Source organism: Somniosus microcephalus, chromosome 29, assembly GCF_052327205.1.
Source record: "Somniosus microcephalus isolate GS21.2 chromosome 29, FLI_Smic_1.0, whole genome shotgun sequence".
In the NCBI taxonomy this organism is placed as follows: Eukaryota; Metazoa; Chordata; class Chondrichthyes; order Squaliformes; family Somniosidae; genus Somniosus; species Somniosus microcephalus.
The window spans coordinates 33,761,926-33,780,972 of record NC_141015.1 but is presented as its reverse complement, the minus strand read 5'-3'; the positions used below and the strand labels follow the sequence as shown (position 1 = coordinate 33,780,972).

Here is a 19,047-nt window from a genome sequence, read left to right as displayed (position 1 = left end):
TCTCTCTCTCCCCACACGTCCCATTCTCTCTCTCTCTCCCCACACGTCCCATTCTCTCTCTCTCTCCTCACACGTCCCATTCTCTCTCTCTCTCGCCCCACACGTCCCATTCTCTCTCTCTCCCCACACGTCCCATTCTCTCTCTCTCTCCTCACACGTCCCATTCTCTCTCTCTCTCGCCCCACACGTCCCATTCTCTCTCTCTCTCCCCACACGTCCCATTCTCTCTCTCTCTCCCCACACGTCCCATTCTCTCTCTCTCTCTCCCCACACGTCCCATTCTCTCTCTCTCTCCCCACACGTCCCATTCTCTCTCTCTCTCCCCACACGTCCCATTCTCTCTCTCTCCCCACACGTTCCATTCTCTCTCTCTCCCCACACGTCCCATTCTCTCTCTCTCTCCCCACACGTCCCATTCTCTCTCTCTCCCCACACGTCCCATTCTCTCTCTCTCTCTCCCCACACGTCCCATTCTCTCTCTCTCCCCACACGTCCCATTCTCTCTCTCTCTCCCCACACGTCCCATTCTCTCTCTCTCTCCCCACACGTCCCATTCTCTCTCTCTCCCCACACGTCCCATTCTCTCTCTCTCTCCCCACACGTCCCATTCTCTCTCTCTCTCCCCACACGTCCCATTCTCTCTCTCTCTCCCCACACGTCCCATTCTCTCTCTCTCTCTCCCCACACGTCCCATTCTCTCTCTCTCTCCCCACACGTCCCATTCTCTCTCTCTCTCCTCACACGTTCCATTCTCTCTCTCTCTCCCCACACGTCCCATTCTCTCTCTCTCTCCCCACACGTCCCATTCTCTCTCTCTCTCTCCTCACACGTCCCATTCTCTCTCTCTCTCTCTCTCTCTCTCCCCACACGTCCCATTCTCTCTCTCTCTCCCCACACGTCCCATTCTCTCTCTCTCTCCCCACACGTCCCATTCTCTCTCTCTCTCCTCACACGTCCCATTCTCTCTCTCTCTCCCCACACGTCCCATTCTCTCTCTCTCTCCTCACACGTCCCATTCTCTCTCTCTCTCCCCACAGGTCCCATTCTCTCTCTCTCCCCACACGTCCCATTCTCTCTCTCTCTCCTCACACGTCCCATTCTCTCTCTCTCTCGCCCCACACGTCCCATTCTCTCTCTCTCCCCACACGTCCCATTCTCTCTCTCTCCTCACACGTCCCATTCTCTCTCTCTCTCCCCACAGGTCCCATTCTCTTTCTCTCCCCACACGTCCCATTCTCTCTCTCTCTCCTCACACGTCCCATTCTCTCTCTCTCTCGCCCCACACGTCCCATTCTCTCTCTCTCCCCACACGTCCCATTCTCTCTCTCTCTCTCCCCACATGTCCCATTCTCTCTCTTTCTCCCCACACGTCCCATTCTCTCTCTCTCTCCCCACACGTCCCATTCTCTCTCTCTCTCCCCACACGTCCCATTCTCTCTCTCTCCCCACACGTCCCATTCTCTCTCTCCCCACACGTCCCATTCTCTCTCTCTCTCTCCTCACACGTCCCATTCTCTCTCTCTCTCCCCACACGTCCCATTCTCTCTCTCTCTCCCCACACGTCCCATTCTCTCTCTCTCTCCTCACACGTCCCATTCTCTCTCTCTCTCCCCACACGTCCCATTCTCTCTCTCTCCCCACACGTCCCATTCTCTCTCTCTCTCCCCACACGTCCCATTCTCTCTCTCTCCCCACACGTCCCATTCTCTCTCTCTCTCGCCCCACACGTCCCATTCTCTCTCTCTCTCTCCCCACACGTCCCATTCTCTCTCTCTCCCCACACGTCCCATTCTCTCTCTCTCCCCACACGTCCCATTCTCTCTCTCTCCCCACACGTCCCATTCTCTCTCTCTCTCCCCACACGTCCCATTCTCTCTCTCTCTCCCCACACGTCCCATTCTCTCTCTCTCCCCACACGTCCCATTCGCTCTCTCTCCTCACACGTCCCATTCTCTCTCTCTCGCCCCACACGTCCCATTCTCTCTCTCTCTCCCCACACGTCCCATTCTCTCTCTCTCTCCCCACACGTCCCATTCTCTCGCTCTCTCTCCCCACACGTCCCATTCTCTCTCTCTCTCGCCCCACACGTCCCATTCTCTCTCTCTCTCTCCCCACACGTCCCATTCTCTCTCTCTCCCCACACGTCCCATTCTCTCTCTCTCCCCACACGTCCCATTCTCTCTCTCTCTCCCCACACGTCCCATTCTCTCTCTCTCTCTCCCCACACGTCCCATTCTCTCTCTCTCCCCACACGTCCCATTCTCTCTCTCTCTCCCCACACGTCCCATTCTCTCTCTCTCCCCACACGTCCCATTCTCTCTCTCTCTCCTCACACGTCCCATTCTCTCTCTCTCTCCCCACACGTCCCATTCTCTCTCTCTCTCCTCACACGTCCCATTCTCTCTCTCTCTCCCCACACGTCCCATTCTCTCTCTCTCTCCCCACACGTCCCATTCTCTCTCTCTCTCCTCACACGTCCCATTCTCTCTCTCTCTCGCCCCACACGTCCCATTCTCTCTCTCTCCCCACACGTCCCATTCTCTCTCTCTCTCCTCACACGTCCCATTCTCTCTCTCTCTCGCCCCACACGTCCCATTCTCTCTCTCTCTCCCCACACGTCCCATTCTCTCTCTCTCTCCCCACACGTCCCATTCTCTCTCTCTCTCTCCCCACACGTCCCATTCTCTCTCTCTCTCCCCACACGTCCCATTCTCTCTCTCTCTCCCCACACGTCCCATTCTCTCTCTCTCCCCACACGTTCCATTCTCTCTCTCTCCCCACACGTCCCATTCTCTCTCTCTCTCCCCACACGTCCCATTCTCTCTCTCTCCCCACACGTCCCATTCTCTCTCTCTCTCTCCCCACACGTCCCATTCTCTCTCTCTCCCCACACGTCCCATTCTCTCTCTCTCTCCCCACACGTCCCATTCTCTCTCTCTCTCCCCACACGTCCCATTCTCTCTCTCTCCCCACACGTCCCATTCTCTCTCTCTCTCCCCACACGTCCCATTCTCTCTCTCTCTCCCCACACGTCCCATTCTCTCTCTCTCTCCCCACACGTCCCATTCTCTCTCTCTCTCTCCCCACACGTCCCATTCTCTCTCTCTCTCCCCACACGTCCCATTCTCTCTCTCTCTCCTCACACGTTCCATTCTCTCTCTCTCTCCCCACACGTCCCATTCTCTCTCTCTCTCCCCACACGTCCCATTCTCTCTCTCTCTCTCCTCACACGTCCCATTCTCTCTCTCTCTCTCTCTCTCTCTCCCCACACGTCCCATTCTCTCTCTCTCTCCCCACACGTCCCATTCTCTCTCTCTCTCCCCACACGTCCCATTCTCTCTCTCTCTCCTCACACGTCCCATTCTCTCTCTCTCTCCCCACACGTCCCATTCTCTCTCTCTCTCCTCACACGTCCCATTCTCTCTCTCTCTCCCCACAGGTCCCATTCTCTCTCTCTCCCCACACGTCCCATTCTCTCTCTCTCTCCTCACACGTCCCATTCTCTCTCTCTCTCGCCCCACACGTCCCATTCTCTCTCTCTCCCCACACGTCCCATTCTCTCTCTCTCCTCACACGTCCCATTCTCTCTCTCTCTCCCCACAGGTCCCATTCTCTTTCTCTCCCCACACGTCCCATTCTCTCTCTCTCTCCTCACACGTCCCATTCTCTCTCTCTCTCGCCCCACACGTCCCATTCTCTCTCTCTCCCCACACGTCCCATTCTCTCTCTCTCTCTCCCCACATGTCCCATTCTCTCTCTTTCTCCCCACACGTCCCATTCTCTCTCTCTCTCCCCACACGTCCCATTCTCTCTCTCTCTCCCCACACGTCCCATTCTCTCTCTCTCCCCACACGTCCCATTCTCTCTCTCCCCACACGTCCCATTCTCTCTCTCTCTCTCCTCACACGTCCCATTCTCTCTCTCTCTCCCCACACGTCCCATTCTCTCTCTCTCTCCCCACACGTCCCATTCTCTCTCTCTCTCCTCACACGTCCCATTCTCTCTCTCTCTCCCCACACGTCCCATTCTCTCTCTCTCCCCACACATCCCATTCTCTCTCTCTCTCTCCTCACACGTCCCATTCTCTCTCTCTCTCCTCACACGTCCCATTCTCTCTCTCTCTCCCCACACGTCCCATTCTCTCTCTCCTCACACGTCCCATTCTCTGTAAAATGTAACTCGCCTCCATTGTTGTACCAGCCTCAAAAATGAAGAATTTCAAGAGGGTAATGGAAATTCATGGGATCATGAAACATATCTCAATTCACAATCATCTTGAAAAAACTTAAGATGTAATCTCTTATCTAAAAAAGTCACTCTACTCATTCTTCCCCACCTCCCAGCAGTGCATTCAGAGTGTGCCCTGCCAGAATCTGTTATCAGTTCCTTTTGGTCTGTAGTCCTGAACAGTGAATGACAACTGGACACTTGCATTAAGGTCTTTAGATATATTTATATCTCAGTTTCTGAGTGTTCTATAGCGCTCGACACCACATGTCTTTGTGGTCATCTCATGTTTGGCAGTAGAATGCTCCAGTTTTACCTCTTGTGGTTGTGCAGCTTTGGTCATGTACATAAGACTATCCGTCAGGGTTGAGAGTGACCCTTCCTTCCTCAGCTACCACATCTATTGCATAAGCCAGAATCCAGCTTCGCCATGGCCTAGTGTGTTAACGCAATACTCGGCAGTACATCCACTACAGACCAGTAGGGCCGAGGATCAACTCCCAGCTTACATTCAATTGAGCGCAACCGAGGCAGCACTAAGGAACACTGCGACTGACCACAGTGCCCCCAAGCTCGTGAAAGGAAAGCCTAACAGCCAGGGTTCCTGCCAATGCTGCCTGTGAGCGGCGCTTTGTTCTACGTGGCCTGCTTCTTTTAGCGCGCAGTCCCTTTAAATTTCCATGCATGTGTGGTATTTACTACGGAGAAGCCGGTGAGCGGCCTGTGCGGGACCTTTCCCATTATTGCGCGGCCTTAGAGGGAACATTGGTTCCTGATCTTCGTCGGCTGCAAGGTATGGAGGTTGAGTGAGGACAGGGCTGAGCTTGGCTCTGATACCCTTCCACAAAATCAACCAGCCTACTGGTGGTCATTTTTTTGTAAAAGGATTTTCTGCCTTAACATATAATATATTCACGAGGGTAACTGGAAGAACACATGAAAAGCATGAGATGGGTGAAGGCCACAGGACCCGTCAAGCCTGCTCCATCCACAAGTCGTACACAGCGTATCCTAGTAGGGACTCCACCCACCCTTTTAACCATCTGACGCATAGCTTTGCATAACAACGCACTCAAGTCAAGCAAAACTTCAAAATATTCAGCCAGCCTCACACACCCACTGTTTCATTCTTGCCCGCTGTTTTCCAGGCAAAACCCCACAGCAAAGGAATCATATTCCAACAAATACTTGACCCTTTCAATCTATCCCTAATCCGATAACCACCAATTCCATTTCCAAACAGATATTTATCCAACTCTTTAAAAAAAAAAAGAGAATTGCGGCCTCAAATGTTTTCTTCTGGGAATTAAACAAGTGCAAGTCAGACATTTTATGGCCTACAAACTTGGGGGCGATTACTCCCCAGTTTGATTTTACACCTTTACATTGCTTTTTACAATCTACCCAAAGGAAGAGAAACAAACTGGTGGATCTGTACATTTGGCATCCATTCCTGCATTAACGGCCACTTCCATTATACTGTATGTAACGGCCTAGAACTGGAAAATTACCGTTGCTCTTCGCTGGGCCAGATTATAATGTTGATCTCTGCATCAGGTACATTGGGACTAGGGGTGCAAGATGCCAACAATCAAAATACACTCATACTAATGTTTTTGACACGTACAAAAGACACATATTAAGCTGCATAATGAAAAATAATAATCTGTACAAATAGTTGAGGAAAAACTTAAAACATTTCTTGACAGCAGCTTCATTCAGGACCCCAGCAAGCTGGATAAAACGCAGTGTCGATGACATGTATGCATGGATAAGGAAATTCTAAATTCATGGTGATACCTACCCGGGTTGCCATATTCATTGCCACTGTTGCCTCCTGGTGGTGGAGGTAGGGATGGGTACGGTGACGGGCCTGGCCCAAGGGCTGCAATCATCTCCATGACATTAGGCATAATCATCTGGCTGGGGCTCATGGTCTTGAACCTCTTGGACAGAGGACCATCTGGGTCATCTTTAATGTGAATGTCAGACTTCAGTGGAACTGGTCTCCAGCTGCAGGTTGGATCAATGGTGACCTCTTCAAACTCAGAGCTGCAGTGATACAAAGAAGATTAAACCAAATACAGGAAGCTACTGCAATGCCTAAATATTAAAAGTCATCTCCTATTTCCTGCAGATATCTATTACTTGATAGATGAAAAATGTCTCGTGTCTAGCAATGCTTAGCTTCACACTTTGACTGCAAAAATGATCTTCATTTAAAAAAGGGTAGATAGTGACATGAATCAGTCATTCATGAAAGAAAGACTTATGAAATAATACTGAGCGGCCTACGGGTGGCGCTGTCCAGGGAGAGTATAAATACTCGGGCACGGGCCCAGCTTGCGCAGGACATTCGTAACAGGAACTAGTGAAGGACACAACTAGACCTCCATGTTGTAAAACAGTTGATTAAAGCTTTAACGCTTAGACCAAGTGCCGAGTAGTTTTCTTACGTCAGATAGTTCATGCTCGGTTCTTCTGACCTGGAAGCAGAAATTTACAAACAGCTACAATTGACCTCTAATTGGCCTGAGGGGTGTAAACTATTTAGACCACTTCTGCACAGCGAGTATTTAAAGGACAGCCCAGGCTAAATGCAGCTCCAACTCTAGCTAAACATCCCAAGTGTACTCTGGATTACCCGTGACCAACGCCACATGAGATCAGGATGCATATATGCAACTTCTCATTCCAACACAATTTAATTTAAATAGATGGGAGGAATGACTGTGGGGATTGGCACAGAAATTACATGATTTGTTTTTGAAAGAAAGAAGGTGCATTTACATAGCACCTTTCATGACCTCAGGGCATCACAAAGCACTTCATAGCCAATGAAGTAAGTGTTGAAAACACAGCGGTCAATTCTGTGCACAGCAAGATTCCACAAACAGCCATGAGGTAAATTACCAGATAATCTGTGCTCTTTATAGATGTTGTTTGAGAGATAAAGGTTGGCCAGGACACCGGGAGAACGTCCTTGGACTTCTTTGAATAGTGCCATGGGATCTTTTACGTCCTCCCGAGAGGGTAGATGGGGCTTTGGTTTAATGTTTCATCCAAAAGATGGCACCTCTGACAGTGCAACATTCCCTCAGTACTGCACGGGAGTGTCAGCCTGGATTACGTGCTGAAGTCTCTGGAGTGTGACTTGAACTTAGGGCCCTTTGACTCAGAGTGCTACCACTGAGCTAAGGTGGATGATGGATCTCCAATAAGTTATTTTTATTTTATTGTAGATTTTTGGACGACTCAAGGATTATTCTTCTTGGAGTTTTTATTCTGCCAAAAAAAACAATGAATACTATGCTTCACGCACCAATTAAGAGATTGTGTTCTACTGGGCACACTCCAAACGTGCCCTTGAGAACTGGAAATGTCCAGACAGAAGGCAGCAGAGAAAAATGAAACTGAGGTAATCTTGGTTGTGAGGCAGGACCTTCTAGGAGTGTCACTTTAGAGTCTCTCGAATGAACTGGCTTGTCCAGAGGCAGCATCATTCCATGCCAACTTAAGAGGACATTGCTGAGACATTGTTTTAGCTAGATTTCAGTTATGAAGTAGAAGGGCTATTTGAAATTGGAAATGGAGTTCACGAGGTACAGAAGTCACTTTTTTTTTTAATGTGCAAGCCTAGTTGTACACATCTAAACAAACACAGCTTCCAAACCAACTCCCAACAAACTCAGCACACGCAATAGGTCAATCATAATGAAGAACCTTGACTAAACCTACTTTTGAATGTTGGATAGGATGCTCCACATGTACTGGTCAACTTCAAGGCCTTCCAGGAGTGCCGTTTTACTGTCATTGAGTGAAAAGAATATTGTCAATAACTTTCGTACAAAGAAAAAGCCAATATAATTTCAGAATAAAGTGCAACAATCACTAAAGGTTTTCTTTGGAAATAAAACTGCGAGGGTTTTTGATAGAGTAGATAGGGAGAAATTGTTTCCATTGGCAGGAGGGTCGGTAACCAGAAGAGACAGATTTAAGACAATTGGGAAAAAAACTCCAGGGGGAAATGAGGACAATTTCTTCTTTACGCAGCGAGTTATGATGATCTGGAATGCGCTGCCTGAAAGGGCGGTGGAAACAGATTCAGTAGTAACTTTCAAAAGGGTATTGGATAAATTTGCAGGGCTACGGGGAAAGAGCAGGGGAGTGGGACTAATTGGGTAGTGCTTTCAAAGAGCCAGCAGTGACACGATGGGGTGAATGGCCTCCTTCTGCGCTGTATGCTTCTGTTCCTGATGAAAGGAGGAAAATTTAAAGCTAATTCTTTGAAGCTGACAGGAGGTTTTTTCACTTTCAATCTTCTGAAGAGAATGCAAGCCCAAGATCAATTATTAAACAAATAAATGTTTGGGTCACACTACACAGGGCATTGGGACTGGGACTGCACGGAGCAGACTTTGGATGGAATTCAATAGGTCCCTTTATTGCCCACCAAAGACCCAATAACATACAGAGCAACCATGCCTTGGCTAATGCCAACGTGGTGGAAAATGCTGTCACAAACAAAAACAGGATTGGGCACACAAACAGCTATTTTTCATAAAGTGGTATATCTCCCGCTGTTAGCACAATAAAACCAAATGCAAATACAAAATGACTTCCACTGTGCGTTACACACACCTACTCATTCACTAAAACTAATGACTGATGGGGGGAAAAACATCACTACGTTTAACGGAGAATTCCCATGAGCAATGTTCCCCCTAAGCTGCGTGGCCACGCAGCGATTGGGAGGTCCCGCGCAGGCCACTCACCAGCCAAATTATAGGGACCGTGCACCCAAAAATAAAAATGAAAGGGCACATTGCCCACGAGACTTTTTTGTTGCTTTGAAAGCAACAATTTATGTCCCATCTTAGAGAGTATAAGGACTCCCTGCAGGATGCTGCTCCCATTCTTTTCAATGAAAAAAGGTACTTGCATTTATATAGCACTCAAGAAGCTCGACACCATCCAGGACAAAGCAGCCCGCTTGATTGGCACCCCATCCACCACCTTAAACATTCACTCCCTCCACCACCGGCGCACCGTGGCTGCAGTGTGTACCATCGACAAGATGCACTGCAGCAACTCGCCAAGGCTTCTTCGGCAGCACCTCCCAAACCCACGACCTCTTCCACCTAGAAGGACAAGGGCAGCAGGCGCATGGGAACACCACCACCTCCAAGTTCCCCTCCAATGTCACACACCATCCTGACTTGGAAGTATAGCGGCCGTTCCTTCATCGTCGCTGAGTCAAAATCCTGGAACTCCCTAACAGCACTGTGGGAGCACCTTCACCGCACGGACTGCAGCGGTTCAAGGAGGCGGCTCACCACCACCTTCTCGAGGGCAGCTAGGGATGGGCAATAAATGCTGGCCTTGCCAGCGACGCCCACATCCCGTGAATGAATAAAAAAAACTTTATTTTGTCCCTCAGCAACATCCCACCACACTTATAATATAAGTTACTTTATTATATAGGCAAACACTACAAGATAAATAACGAGTTAATCTGTTTTTAGTGGTATTGAGGAGAGGAATGGTGGCCAGGCTACTGGGAGAATTCCCTGCTCATCTTGGAATCGCATCATGGAATCTTGAACATTGATCTGAACCAGCAGACACTGGTTCAATATCCCGTCCTGAGGGCTAATTCTCACAAACAAATGCAGCTTTCAAGGGGCGTCTGTAATTTTAGGGTTTGTCCGATTACGTTCCTGTGAAGCTATATAAATGCAATTGTTGTTAAGCCTTGTGTATATAAAAAGAAGCAATATTTTTTTTTTTTAAAGTATCCCAAAGCAGCGACCAGACGCCAAGGCACGTCACGGGCAAAATCGCACCATTCTTTCTCAACGGTTCAAATTCTTTACTCACTTGCATACAGGACATCGCCATGTTCCTCTTTCACAGTTCAGTTGCAAGTACGATTCCAAATCAAAACACTGCAGTAACAAGGGAACAGACACAGACGATCCTATTAATACTTATTACGTACAGTCTCCAGAATATTAATCATGATGATTTGTCTGCCAGTAGGTTTTCTGCACTATTGTTACCTCATGGATTTAGTCAGCTTTCCAGTTTTAACTTTAAGCTGATAAAACTCCCTTTCAGACTCAATGCGGCCCCGATTTTAACTCCAGGTAGATTCCCTGCTCGGGCCCCTGAGTTAAAATTACAGTCGGGTCTCAATTACATCATCGGGCCGCAACGTGTATATGTGTAAAGAAGGACCCTGTTGGCCCCGGGCGGTTGTCCTTGCTGCCTGCTCAGGAGAGCAGGTTAAAATTGCAGATGCTGCGCTCACGGCAGCTTTCGGACAGGTAAGAGCCCAGGGGCGATTTTTAACCGCCCGCACGCCAGGCTTCTGCTGAGCGAGTCGGGCTAAAATCGCCCCCAATCTTGCACTCACTAAACAACCATTTTAGCATCAAATGGACCTCACTAAAAGATGATGCCCGGCCATAATATCCTTTCAATAGCCAGGCCGTCATAGACTTTGAAACCCAGGATGGAGGGAGGCGTTTACCTGTACGTGTTTACAATCATGGCCTCTCGCTGGAAGCTGAATCCGCCTGAAGGTGATTGGACACTTCAGGGACACCTTGATTGCCGTTTGCTCCACTCCGTCTTCTCCGTTTAATGTGGCGCCGCCTGAAGAAGCTGCCACACTGCTGAAGTTCCTTTTTACTGGTTAACGAGAGGCAATAAGAAGTTATCAACAGTGCCATCAGCACAGAGGCACGTATAACACCCCCTCATACCGAACTAGCCCATTATTCATGAAAACTAAATAACAACAGAAAATGCTGGAAAAACTCAGCAGGCCAGGCAACATCCGTGGAGAGAAATTAGAGTCAACGTTTCGGGTCAAAACCCTTTATCAAGACCCGAAACGTTGACTCTAATTTCTCTCCATGGATGTTGCCTGGCCTGCTGAGTTTTTCCAGCATTTTCTGTTGTTATTTCGGATTTCCAGCATCTGCAGTATTTTGCTATCATTCATGAAAACTAAATCAACTGGCAGAATTCTTCATTATTCCAGCGGCCACTTGAGACTTCATTAACGATTTTTTCAATTTTAGTACGACTCTTTTGAAGCCTACCTTTGGTGGAAAAGCTGGGGGTTCCCCCTCCCGAGAAACGGAGCAAATGGCCATTCTCGGCCTTTGTGTGCAGTTTCTCTCGGGAGTTTCGCTGGTCTCCCACCAGGGGGATGGCGAGAGGCTGAGAGAACCCCCAAGGAATTTCAGGGCCAAAGTTTCTATCTCAGAGCCACACAGAACAGGAAGAGCCCAACTCTGATATGGGCTTTTGGGTCAAAGATGAGAAACTGATCCTGACTATTGTACAGCAACCCCAATTGTTGGTGCAACCAGGTGAGGGTTCAGGCGTGACACCCTCCACCGTTAAGGCTCTCACATGTATAATGGTCATTTAGATAAGTAGGAAAGGGTGATTTTTTTAAAATTCATTCACAGGATGTGGGCGCCACTGGCAAGCCCAGCATTTATTGCCCATCCCAAATTGCCCTCGAGAAGGTGGTGGTGAGTCACCTTCTTGACAACTGAGCGGTTTGCTAGGCCATTTCAGAGGGCAGTTAAGAGTCAACCACATTGCTGTGGGTCTGGAGTCACATATCGGCCAGACCGGATAAAGACAGTAGATTTTCTTCCCTAAAGGACATTAGTGAACCAGATGGGTTTTTACGACAATCCGGTAGTTTCATGGTCACCATTACTGATGCAAGCTTTTTATTCCAGATGTATTTAACTGAATTCAAATTCCACAACTGCCGTGGGTGATTGGTGCCATCAAGCCACAGGCTAGCGTGGAAGTCAATATCTTCAGGACAGGAGTGGAATGTTTTTTTTTAAATTAAAGGATTAAATTGATGACATGGCTGATGACTCACTCCTTGCTGCCTCCAGAGCACCTGTCCTGTATCTAAGGACAGCGAGAAATGTGCCACCATTGGCTTTGACCAACCCAGATGGCATGTATTGCCCCCCAATGGATTAGTTCCCCCCCACGAAAAGTAGGTCCTTTTTTCCTTCTTTTCAAATTTCTCCCCTCCTGAAGGCAGTGACTCATACAGCTCCGTGATAGCCACCCCCTAATAACCTCATCCAATTGAGCTTTATCCATGTGAGAGTGGGCAGTAGGCAGTGAGCATCAGTGGGCTATTCAGTCATGGGGAGGCCATTTAGATCGTTCTCAAGTGAAACCAAACTGAGCTGGGTCTACGGTCAACTGTAAACAATCAACCTCTCAGATTAGGGGGATTAAATACGTGGGGTTACGGGGATAGGGTGGGATATGTGTTGGTGTAGGGATTACGGGGATCGGGTGGGATATGTGTCGGTGCAGGCTCGATGGGCCGAAATGGCCTCTATCTGCACTGTGGGGTTTCTGTGATTTCTTATTCACAAGCTCATTACCTGACCCAAAGACAGCTGTTAATGCAGAAGCTTTCATTTTTATCCCCCCTGCCTTATAAAATGACGGGAGAGGTTTTCTTTACTTGAACATGACAGATCATATTAGTGCCTCAAAAAATAGCACACGAACACACGATGGGCTTGCATACAACTCCTTTGTCTATTGAGAGATTGGGTCGACTAGGCCTGTATTCACTAGAGTTTAGAAGAACGAGAGGGGATCTCATTGAAACGTATAATAAAATAAAATTCTGACAGGGCTAGACAGACTGGATGCAGGGAGGATGTTTCCCCTGGCTGGGCGGGGGGGGTCTAGAACGAGGGGTCACAGTCTCCGGATACGGGGTAGGACATTTAGGACTGAGATGAGGAGAAATTTCTTCACTCAGAGGGTGGTGAACCTGTGGAATTCTTTACCACAGAAGGCTGTGGAGGCCAAGTCACCGAATATATTTAAGAAGGAGATAGATAGATTTCTAGACACAAAAGGCATCAAGGAGTATGGGGAGAGAGTGGGAATATGGTATTGAGATAGAGGCTCAGCCATGATCATATTGAATGGAGGAGCAGGCTCGAAGGGCTGAATGGCCGACTCCTGCTCCTATTTTTCTATGTTTCTAACAAGTGCCATCCATTGGGTTAACGCCTCGTTTATATGTTAATATGCAATGTGCTTGATTTCTTCTTTAAAAACTGTTGCAGGACAGAAGCAAGGCTTCCACTGGGTTTCCCCCCAACCCCCAAATTATCCGCCCTGTGACTTTGGGTGAGAAGAGCATCAAAAACGCTTATTGTAGCACAATTAGTATTAAAGCGCCTCACTAGCGTTACGAAAATCTAATTGTTTTGGTCGCTCCTGTGACTGTGACGAAAAGGCTGTAACCCCTTCCCAGTGATCGAGGCAAGAGCTCCTCAAAAACTGAACAAAAATACACACACGTTCTTGTAAAACACCCTCTCCGTACACCTACTTTTGGTGATGCAATGTTCAGCAGGAAGGAGCCGTTTCTTCAGCAAGCCTTGCAACACCGATCGGACTGATGGTCTGTGCACCAACTGCAGTACGAACAAGTGCGACTGCAAGGAGAGAGAGAGAGAGAGAGAGAGAGCACGGGATCAGTACCGTGTCGGGAAGCACAAGGAATTGGCAAGAACAGTATCAGATTATATCCTGGGTAGCGATGAAACTGTAACAGTAGAAATGTATCGTGGACAGAATGGCAGCCTCTAAAGCTCTTTGAACACTGTAAACGCATTGTGGACACATCAAATGACAAAAAAGAAACAATACGTTCTGAAATTTAAATAATAAACATACAATCTGATCTTAAATGTGTAGCTGGCATTTTCTTTTACTTCATGAGCTTTGCGAAAATGATTTAGCGATACAAATGAACCCATTCTCCACACCACTTCCTCCCCAAGATTTTTTGTTGGGGATTTTAGTTCGTCACTTGTTTCTCACTTACCAGCACACTTCCGCCTCACTGGGCAGGGTCAGGATTTATCAGATTTATCAATGAGGAGCGGATATTGAGCCACAAAGTCAGTTTTACGATCATCCGTCACACTTCAGACTTCAATGTGTCAAAAATATGAACGCAGGTAGACAGTCCTTTCATGCTGGTTTCTTCTGCCATGCACAAGTGTGTGCAATGTGTAAGTACTTTCCTATCCGCAAACTTCCCTCACCAACATTGACTAGCTTCACACTGTGTTCACTTAAGTGGACTATAGATTAGTCCTCTACATTGGGGAGACCAAACGCAGATTGGGTGACCGCTTTGCGGAACACCTCCGTTCAGTCCGTAAGGGGGACCCCGAGCTTCCGGTCGCCTGTCATTTCAATTCACCGCTCCATTCCCACTCAGACCTCACCGCCTGCGGCCTCTTGTATTGTTCCACGGAAGCTCAACATAAACTCGAGGAACAGCACCTCCTCTTCCGATTAGGCACTTTACAGCCTTCCGGACTCAATATTGAGTTCAACAATTTCAGATCATAACCTCGGCCCCTATTACATTTTTACTTATATTTTTTTCCCACCCCTTTGTTTTGGGTCTTCCCTTCACCCCCCCTCCTTTTTTTTCCTCTCTCCCACACGGCAGCTGTCTCTCATCCTGCCAGTACACTTCACACCTAATCTGAGCCGTCTTTGTCTCCACTGTCCTATTACCATCTCGTCTGGTTTTGAATACCTCTTTGCTTCTTTTGTTCTATCGCAGCCCTGCCTTCGATCTATTTTATTTCCTTTCCAGTTTTGAAAAAGGGTTTCGACCCGAAACGTCGACTCTAATTTCTCTCCACGGATGTTGCCTGGCCTGCTGAGTTTTTCCAGCATTTTCTGTTGTTATTATAGATTAGTCAGGTTAGATTAAACACAGCTCCACCTTAGCAACAAAATCTTCTTCTTCTTAGGCAGTCCCTCGGAACCGAGGATGACTTGCTTCCACATTAAAAATGAGTTCTCAGGTGACTGATGAGTCCAATGCGGTACCTACAGTCTCTGTCACAGGTGGGGCAGACGGTGGTTGAAGGGGCGGGCGGGTGGGTGGGGTGCTTGGGTTGACGTGCGCTCCTTGTGCTGCCTGCGCTTGGCTTCCGCTTGCTCCTGGCGAAGAGACTCGAGGTGTTCGGCGCCTTCCCGGATGCTTCTCCTCCACTTTGTGCGGTCTCGGGCCAGGGATTCCCAGGTGTCGGTGGGGATGTTACACTTTTTCAAGGAGGCTTTGAGGGTGTCCTTGAAAATAATACATTGTACACTCTATGATATAATGCTCCTTTCATTATAAAACTACATATGCTGCACTGCAGCAACTCGCCAAGGCTTCTTCGGCAGCACCTCCCATTCCCGCGACCTCTTCCACCTAGAAGGACAAGGGCAGCAGGCGCATGGGAACACCACCACCTCCAAGTTCCCCTCCAAGTCACACACCATCCTGGCTTGGAATTATATCGCCGATCCTTCATTGTCGCTGGGTCAAAATCCTGGAACTCCCTCCCTAACAGCGCCGTGGGAGCACCTTCACCACACGGACTGCAGCGGCTCAAGAAGATGGCTCACCACCACCTTCTCGAGGGCAATTAGGGATGGGCAATAAATGCTGGCCTTGCCAGCGATGGCCACATCACATGAATAAAAAAAAAATCTAACCATGAGCAATGCCATGGGCAATCTGTGAGTATTAATAAATGTCTCGTGTACAATGCATGTCACAATTTGAATGTGCCCACAGTACTAAATCTCCCATGAACCATGCTAAAAAAACACACAAACACTTCCTTTATCATCACTGGGCACATCTCACAAAATTCTTTCCAAATCCGTTTGCTATCTCTGATATCTCTTCCTTTCTACGCATAAGATATACTGAACTTAGTGTTTCCTGCCACTCGCCAGCACCAACAGCAGGGGAGACCCACTCTTGCCCTTTGCATTGTAAACACGCCCAGCCAGAATTTCCTGTGAAACTGCGCCCAGAGACACATGCAATCCTGAAGCCAATTTACGCCGGGAAAAAAAAGATGGCGAAAATTCAGCCGTAAGCACGCTGCGCACGTACTAACGCTACGCACCCGGATTTCTTTGATCTTTTCTGCCCATTTCATCAAGTCCTGTGACCAGACGCGTCGTGGCTCATTACAATGGCTCCGTCCCCAATTGTAAACAGCGAGTTTCCTGCAATTAAGCTGGTTCAAAATGGCCTGTGAAATTACGTCCTGAATTTTAGGCGCAGCGGGAGAGATTTTTTAAAGCGATTTTCCTTATTTATCCTCGCTGAGATCAGCATTGTATCTTCTGTTTCTTTGAATGCACTTTTATGGCATCTGTATGAGTTACATTCAAATTTGGAAAGCTTCCATGGTTGCATTTTCTTAAAAGTGCTGTGCTTAATGTGCACAAACGATGGTTAGATGGCTTCAAACTTTAATTTTCATACTTAAAGGAGGAATGTACGGTGTGAGTTCTGTGGTTTTCCTCAGGCCCATGATTGTTTACGCTGCTTGTTTATGCCCATTTTTATGTTACAGCCAAAGCTAATAAAATCGGCAGGAGGTTTCGGCCCAAATTGCTGTCGGCAAAATGGGCGAAACAACGGTCATAAATTTCTCTGTAACTTGCCGATTCCCCCCACCCCCAACAGGAAATTCCAGGCCGCTGTGACTAAGCAGGAGCATTGTGCGGCAGTGCAATGCAGGAAAGGAAAAACGTGTCAATCCAACAATTGACGTTTGTTTTGCTGAATGTATCGGCAGATGGCCGAGGCTGGCACTAAACAGCTGAGTAAATAAGACAGCAGGAAATTCCTCCTTGCAGAACAGTACCATTACCAATAGATTGAGAACTGAGATAATCACTCATTGTGTAGAAAATACCTACATTGTAAGGAAAAATGCGACAGGCTTTATTCTGACTGCAGTCGCCGTCACGTTTAAATGGCTGCCATAATTCTCAAGGGTTCAAAACGTGTTTTGTTTTTGTTTCTGTGAAGAATGCCGCTGGTTGGCACAGTCTGAGGGGAATGCCGCAGCACCGTGCCATCACAGCTGCTTCCCAAGCACCACCTCAAAGAGGGAAAGGATCTCCGAGCGGAAGCGATCCCTTTGCTGCCTCGCGCGCCTCCTAGCAGAATTTGTAGAGGCCTTGGAGCAGATCATCTCCTTGCCCTCTCTGGTGGCACACAGACCAGGGTGTTCAGAGAACGAGGAACCAAAAAAAAAAACAAAAGGGAGCTTATACTGAGACAGAACCTAAGACAAAGTAACAGAGGTCATCGTACTTACACAGCAGCAAGCAGTGACGGTGATCTGGATGGTGTTCCTTCCTGGTTGACAGACATGCTTCAGATGCAAGGGCTTGTGAGAAGTCTTGTTGTCACCTCGCTCGATGGTGAGGGGTGTTGCATTCACACTGACCTGGACAGACGCCGGCCAATTTGTGTTCATCTGCCGGTCTTCATGGTGGTAACATTTAAACTGAAGCTCCAGGTCAGACCTGTAATAGATTGCAGTTCATTTTCACTACAGAGGCTGTGCGTGCGAGCACTGGTAACACAAAATGTTGGGCCAAAGCCGTATAAGTTCAGCGCAAAGACTTGCATTGCAATCTGGTTGCCTTTCCTCCATAGAGACTCAACCCAAGTGGTTCCACTGAAGCAGCCGGAGCGGACACTGTGCCCAGCCCTGACAGCTGCCACTCCCCCTTGCGTTGGAACCAATACACGAGTCCATTGTGTTTGTAGCTTGCTGAAATAGATCATCCACACAAGACCCTCCAGCTTCCTTCAACACCTCCACCATCTGTGGAGTGACACTTGTGTTTCGAAGGAAACTGGAGCATCGCTGTCTGCAGTCGCTGTAAGGTGACCAGCTTCTTATTTTCACCATTTCTGTCCCGACCTTTCCCGAAGCCTTTAACTCCTTCCCGAATCCCACAGATGCCAGTATATTGCTCAGATGCCCATTGTTCAGCGTGGTCAGTATGTGACCATGGAGACATCACAGTGGAGTCCAATCCTGCCCAACAACCAGCAGGGGCCTCTGGATGGTGAGTGTAAAAGCAGGGGAACAGTCAATCTTCTCTTGCCCAAGCCAGGGTCGTTGAGGCCAATGGTTGAACCCTGACTAACACCCTGGCTGCAATCAGCTAACTCAACGCAGACTGGGGATTGGTCCTGTATGCTTCCAGGACTCTCTGCCTCAGCTACTGACTAGATAAACTCCATGAGCCATCAGTCTGACCTGTGCAAGTACTATTTAATGTGCCTTGATCCCTGTGAGCATAAGAAAGGGGATAACAGAGAATGGGAGGAATTCCTTCCTCTTCCCCATGGTCAATAAGAACATAAGAATTAGGAGCAGGAGTCGGCCATATGGCCCCTCAAGCCTGCTCCGCCATTCAATAAGATCATGGCTGATCTTCAACCTCAACTCCACTTTCTTGTTTATCTCCATATCCCTTGATTCCCCTGGAGTCCAAAATTCTATCTACCTCAGCTTTGAATATACTCAACAGTTCAGCCTCCACAGTCCTCTGGGGCAGAGAATTCCAAATATTCACAACCCTCTGAGTGAAGAAATTCCTCCTCATCTCGGTCTTAAATGGCCGACCCTTTATCCTGAGACTATGCCCCCGCTAGTTCTAGACTCTCCAGCCAGGGGAAACAACCTCTCAGCCTCTACCCTGTCAATCCCCCTCAGAATCTTATATGTTTCAATGAGATCACCTCTCATTCTTCTAAACTCCAGAGAGTATAGGCCCAATCTACTCAGTCTCTCCTCATAGGACAACACTCTCTTCCCAGGAATCAATCAGTCAATGAGAGTCTTCCTGCTGTAGATTTAATGAGCAAAACTGGTTCAGAAACACAAT

At 48.1% G+C, this 19,047-nt stretch overlaps 1 protein-coding gene across 17 annotated transcripts in view; it reads right to left on the bottom strand.

Annotated features, from left to right (window-relative positions):
• Positions 1-19,047, bottom strand: part of zmiz1a (zinc finger, MIZ-type containing 1a) — a 527,531-nt gene that overhangs the window by 13,057 nt on the left and 495,427 nt on the right. For all 17 annotated transcript variants that reach the window (XM_085970560.1, XM_085970554.1, XM_085970552.1 and 14 more), the window contains 6 exons: positions 17,460-17,670; positions 13,646-13,751; positions 10,763-10,923; positions 10,108-10,175; positions 7,966-8,034; positions 6,032-6,279 (listed from right to left, as the gene is read on the bottom strand). In XM_085970560.1, the coding sequence (XP_085826686.1) occupies positions 6,032-6,279; positions 7,966-8,034; positions 10,108-10,175; positions 10,763-10,923; positions 13,646-13,751; positions 17,460-17,670 (863 nt within the window). The remainder of the gene's footprint in view (positions 1-6,031; positions 6,280-7,965; positions 8,035-10,107; positions 10,176-10,762; positions 10,924-13,645; positions 13,752-17,459; positions 17,671-19,047) is intronic.